The following is a 5,644-nucleotide window of genomic DNA, read 5'->3' on the forward strand; positions in this document are numbered from 1 at the left end:
TAAATTTGTTTAGAAAGCAACACTAGCTTTTAAATCTTTCTCTAGTGTACTTAGTGCAGCCATTGAATTATAACTTCATTAGCCAAGCTCATACAGTTGCCATCCAAACGTCATTTCAGGTGGAAATGTAATGTATCAGCCTACTTTAAAGATAAGGAATTACCTCCTAACACAGTTTTATTAGGGGTTCTAATTGTGGGAGTTTCTGTTGTGGCCTCAATCAAGTAGAGCTCTAGTCATATTAAAGTTGTACTTCTTGTTAGTATAAAGCTAAATCTAAGCAGAAATAAGGACATAAATAAGATTTTAAGTGTCCCTAATACCTTCAGTGTTGGCTGAATGACTCAACAGGAATTGCTGCACCATTCTGCAGGACACATGGCTCCAAGTAGCCACAAGGAAAATCTCAGTTACGTGCAAGGAAAACCTTTTTCACATGTGGGTTGTGAAACGTGGTAACAGGTTACTCAGAGAGTCTATAAGGTTCTGCCTCCTGGAAGGACATGGCTCGATGAGACCCTCAGCAATCTGACCCCTGGGGTAGGTTTGTTTGGACTGGAATGTTGGACCAGATGACCTCCCAAGGTCCTTTGGAGCCAGAATGATTACAGAATTCCTAAGGAGGGTAACCTGTAGAGCTGAATAGGACTCTCTGTTTGTTTGGATAGCTGTACTCTTACCTTGGTGTCTGGATGGCACAGGAGACTCACTCTAGTCATTTACAACAGGATGCTGATGCCTGTTCTTGAAAAGCCATCGTGCTTGAAACCTGCCTTCCTACGTGTCATTCCACCTGCTCAAAGGATTCAGTACTCTAAGATCTTACTGTAAGAGATTCTACTACAAATACTCATCTTCAAAGATAGCTGGGAGGTCTTACCCAAAATACCTGCTTAAAGTTGTCTCTGAACTGTTACATCTGATTCTGCCTCTCCATCCCCAAACCATATCACTTGTTTGCTGCTAGACTCAATCTGTGCAAACAGTCACTTGAAGTAAGGACACTCACTCACTCCTGGTAACTGTGTCTCTGATAATTTGTCCTCACCAGCTACAGAAGAGTGAGTATAAGTCACAGAAGTCTGAGTAACTGTACTTCTCTTTTATGGACAGAGTTACCTGCTGCTCTAACACTTGGGCAGGTGAATGCTTAAGGACCAGTCTGTGAATGGAAGTACTGAAATCTTAAAGACACTTGTAGAAAATAATGAGTTAACCTGCTGAATATTCTCCTTCCCTTCTTGCATCCCTTTGTGCCTACCTTAGGAGCCAGAACCTCTGCAGAAACAGCTCTTTTATGTCTCTTTGCTTCTTCCACTATACAACTCTCTTGTACTGTAATGTTAGTGTGAACCAGGTGAGGAGTTGACTTTAGGAAAAACTGAGAATAAGCTGAGACTGAACTATCTAATATCCCTTGGAGATCATGTTAATATGAGGGTGTTGAGCTAATGTTTGCAGAAGAGGCATCTCAGTTGAGTTGGCTGGCAGATAAAGGCATGTATTTCTCTTGGATTTTGCACAGAGAGAACTTCAGTCCATGCTGAGATTTTCATGGCTCTTGGCTGGAATTACCCCTGCTGTGTGTGAATCTTTATTGCCTCCATCTTTACTCTGTATTTCCTCAGTGAATATCCAGACTTACTTGTACACAGGAACAGGCATCACTGGAATAGATCAACTGTAGGTGATGAAATAAAGTACCATTCATCCTTATCTTTTTCTAGGCAGCAGTGATGGTTCTGAACTCAGTGAAGAGACTTCCTGGCCAGCATTTGAAAGGTAAGAAAAACCTGTTTCTCTGTTCACATTGCTGCTTACAATCTCACTCGGTCCTGAAAATGCTGCTTTATTTTAGTGATCTAGAGATCTTCCATTTGTAAGAATATTGACAAACTGTAGGAAGTTCTTTGTTGTTTGAACAGACCCAGTGAGGTTCCTCCTGCTCAGTTACCTGATTGTGTACTTACTCCTTGCACACATTGAGTAGCTCAGCCAAAGTACCATTAGACCCCAAATGATTTTCTGGCTTCATGTGTGTGGAATCCTGTCTGGGCTATTCATGTGACATATCTGGTTTTCATTTTCACTTTCCCCTGAGATATTTCATCCATTCATGGCCCCTTTGCTCTCTTGTCATTGACAGTGTCACCTTTTCTGTCTCCTCTCATCTGCTTTTCCCTTCACGTTGTCACTTGCCCTTGTGTTACATGGGAAAACACACAATTGCCCCTTGCAAACATCTGATGTTGAGGTCCAGAATGAACATGTTGTTCCTTATCCAACACTTGTAAATGCTCAGGTGACATTGAGCACTTAGTCCTTTCCCATGTTGTATTTGAGAATGTGGAAAAAGACTAACAGTAGGATATAGAAAAAGGTGGAAATTTCACCTTCCCATGGCTGAGCAAGATGCAGAATACAGTGTCATTTGCTTTTCTAACAGTTTCAGGTAATCCATCAGCTTCAGAGTTGCCATGGGTGACTTTTCCTCCTTGACATTGATTTTTTTTTTTTTTTTTAATAAATTTTTGTCAAAGAACTTTTATAGTTGAGAACTGTTACCACAAACCTTATATTCTTCTTTGATTCATTGAAGCAGTTCAAGTTCTGTGTTAATTTTGGAAGAAATCTTTGCAAATCTCTCAGTGCCAAAGGTGAACTTGTGGATGTTTCATGTCATAAATGTGAATACATACATGAGGAAAGGCCCTTATCATTCCACTAGGTGAGGGATAGGAACATTCCACATGGAATCGGGTCGGAAAGGAAATGTCAAAGTTGCAGGCTGCATCACAGAGCACATACAACATTCAAAAGGTTTTCTTTCTTTTCTTTCCCTGGTGCCCTATGGAATTACTGCAGTTGTTTCTCAGAGATAAAAGTTCTATGGAAAAGCCTTAGCCAAAATGGTGAACTGAGTGGTTTTGCCCTCAGTAGCACAAGGAACTGAATAATTTTAATAAGCCTCAGGTCTAAACTCATGGTTAGACTCTATAGAGCTGTTGTGTGCACTTCTGACACAAAGCAGAGGGTTTCATCCCTGTCCTAGTGAGAACTCCGTGTCAATCAGAACATTCCTCCTCCAAACTCCACTTGCCTTCCCTCCTTACTTTCTCCTCTCCTGAGAATGCTCTTTGAGAACCCTGTTTGAAACTGCACAGGGCGAGTTCTCTTGCTTCCAGGGAGAGGGATAGGGTTCCTTACAGACATTCCAAACACCATGTGTGAAATTCCTGGAGATATGCAGCAACCTTGAGTCTGTTCCTTGGTTTATAAGATGATGAAGCATGTCTGGAATTTAATAGGTAATTCACTGACATGTAAGTGTTGAAATATAAGATATTAGAGAGTGTCTCTGCTTTTGGTCTATACAGTGGGTTTCCATTCTTCATAAAAGAGTCTTTGAGTGAGGGAGAAGCATCAGTTGTCTGGAATGAACAGCTCTGGCAAAATTGGGATACTTCAGTGTTATTCATTATTACTTCTATGCAGTGCAAGTGGGAATTCAGTATTCCTCAGTGATTTAGGAACAGGATCTTTGGGTAGGAACACTCAAATCTAAGAGGAAGAAAGGAGATCCTCCACACACAGATTCCCCAGGTAACAGAAGGAACTGTAAGAAATATTCATGGTTTTCCTGGCCTTCCTGTTTGTAACTGGGGAATGCAGAAGGGATGACAATTAGAGCCACTGATTGTTTTTAAGTGCAACAGGAACTTAGTTTGAAACTTGAGAAAGAGCTTTTGGCATTGGGGTGTCCCTTCAGACTCATCAAAACTACTGGAAGCACTTAAATTCCAGGTCCTGACAGCTCTGCCCTGTTATGGGCAGTGTATTAGGTGACACCTCAGTCTCACTGGTTGTCATCCTGAGTGTCCCTGAACTAGCAGGAATCCAAGAGCCATAACCTCCTTGCTATGCAAAAACCCCAAGCTTAAAGGTAAGAAGAAAACACATTTATTTTGCACTCAGAATATATGTGCACACAGCACATATAATGGTTTTCTTTCCTTAATTATTGCTTTATTTGCTTATGTCCTGAATGTGTTTTCAAAAAGAGTTCATACATTCAAAGGTAGAAATGATGCAAATCTGGGGTAGATGATTAGATGGTAATTCATTACTATCTTTGATAATTCTTGCAACAAAGGCAATAGTTTGAGCTGGTTTAAAACACGAAAATGATAAAAAACCTCTAATTCTTTTGGTTCAGTGCTGCTGACCTTTCCTGAATCTCTTCTTTGAGCCTGTTGTATTTGCCTGCAGTTCTGAGTTCAGGCTGAAACATGGCAGTGCCACTTGTTGAGGTTTCCCATCTGAAAATCCTGCCCTGGCCACGCGTAAGCATCTTTCCAGCTCATGTCCAGCCGCTCTCACAGGAGACAGACACTTTGATACCATTTAGGAGGTGTTGCCTGTAAAATTCTCCCAGGCTTGTACTTCCCTGCTCCTCCTGCAGACCTGGAGCTGATTTCCAGTCTTTCAGCACAAAACCAGCAGCTAGGAAAATGGATGAAAAAAGAGGAGGTGAGGACCAAGTGCCTCAGTAGTGCTTCTGTTGGCTTAACTGGGATTCAGTTGATAACAGGTAAAGGACTCCAAAATGGGGAGTTTGTAGCTAAAGTCTGGATAAACTGGAGAATTGAAATATGACTGAGATTATTTCAGTGTTACGTAGCACAACAGGATTTTAAGCAGTGTTAGGCCTATTTTGTCAGAGCTTTTGATTCCTTTCAACCCAACTGCTTCTACGTGTGCATCCTCATAGCAGCTGAAACCATTTGTTGTAGTAACATCTCAATCAGATTTAAAGACAAGTTGTGTGAATGTGGTTCCTTTACATTGATTTAGTAGTCTTTGCTCTCAAAATGCATTATTCTTCAGTGCCAATAAAACTCTCCAGGATTATCTCTGACCAAGAGAACACCAGATGAGATACAAACCCATGGTATCTACCTCTGCATGCATTTTGCTATAAATAAAACTGTCCTCTGTTTCTTGTGTGGAAGAAGTGGCTTTGTGATGTGCACACAGAGAGAACTCTGTGCTGTTTGTGTGAATGACAGTATATGTAATGCCTACAATTTATAATGGAATCCAACAGGAACAGGTTGTACCATTCCCTCGGCCCGGGGACACGAGTGTCACGAAATGGCTATCGAGGCCACATGAAGGCCAGCAGGTACAATCCCCACTGCACACAGAGGTGCCAAACCTTCCCTCTGGTGTTGGTGATTTGGTTTGGTTTGATAATTAAGTGGGTGTTTTCTGATGTTACCTTTCTAACTTAACATGTCCAAATAAAAGTAGAGACCTTTTTCTTTGGACTTAAAACTTTCCTCGTCTATGACTTAATCTGTGTCCCCCTAAGGACTTTTGTTCCTTCTGGTCTGCAAATCCAAATTCTGAACCACTGGATCTTTCTGTCCAGGCTTAAAGATGTTTTGCCAGGGTAGATTTTGAACTTCCACTGTGGAGCAGTGGTGGTAGTTCTCATGGGCATAACAAAGGTGCTAATGGATGGCATTCCACATGTTTTCTTTGCTGGCAGTTTTGCTCTGAATGTCTTTGCCCCTTTTCCCTGAAATCAGAGATATCATAGTTTGACAATATATGAATGGACCTTACAGATCACCCAGCC

At 41.3% G+C, this 5,644-nt stretch overlaps 1 protein-coding gene across 1 annotated transcript in view; it reads left to right on the forward strand.

Moving 5' to 3' along the window:
* Positions 1-5,185, forward strand: part of RALGPS2 (Ral GEF with PH domain and SH3 binding motif 2) — a gene marked incomplete at both ends in the record, with an annotated part of 40,238 nt that extends 35,053 nt beyond the window's left edge. Inside the window, 2 exons of the mRNA XM_009081170.1 lie at positions 1,728-1,782; positions 5,108-5,185. Coding sequence (XP_009079418.1) covers positions 1,728-1,782; positions 5,108-5,185 — 133 coding nt within the window. The remainder of the gene's footprint in view (positions 1-1,727; positions 1,783-5,107) is intronic.
* Positions 5,186-5,644: the final 459 nt, after the last annotated feature.

Source organism: Acanthisitta chloris, unplaced genomic scaffold, assembly GCF_000695815.1.
Source record: "Acanthisitta chloris isolate BGI_N310 unplaced genomic scaffold, ASM69581v1 scaffold14288, whole genome shotgun sequence".
NCBI classification, from domain to species: Eukaryota; Metazoa; Chordata; class Aves; order Passeriformes; family Acanthisittidae; genus Acanthisitta; species Acanthisitta chloris.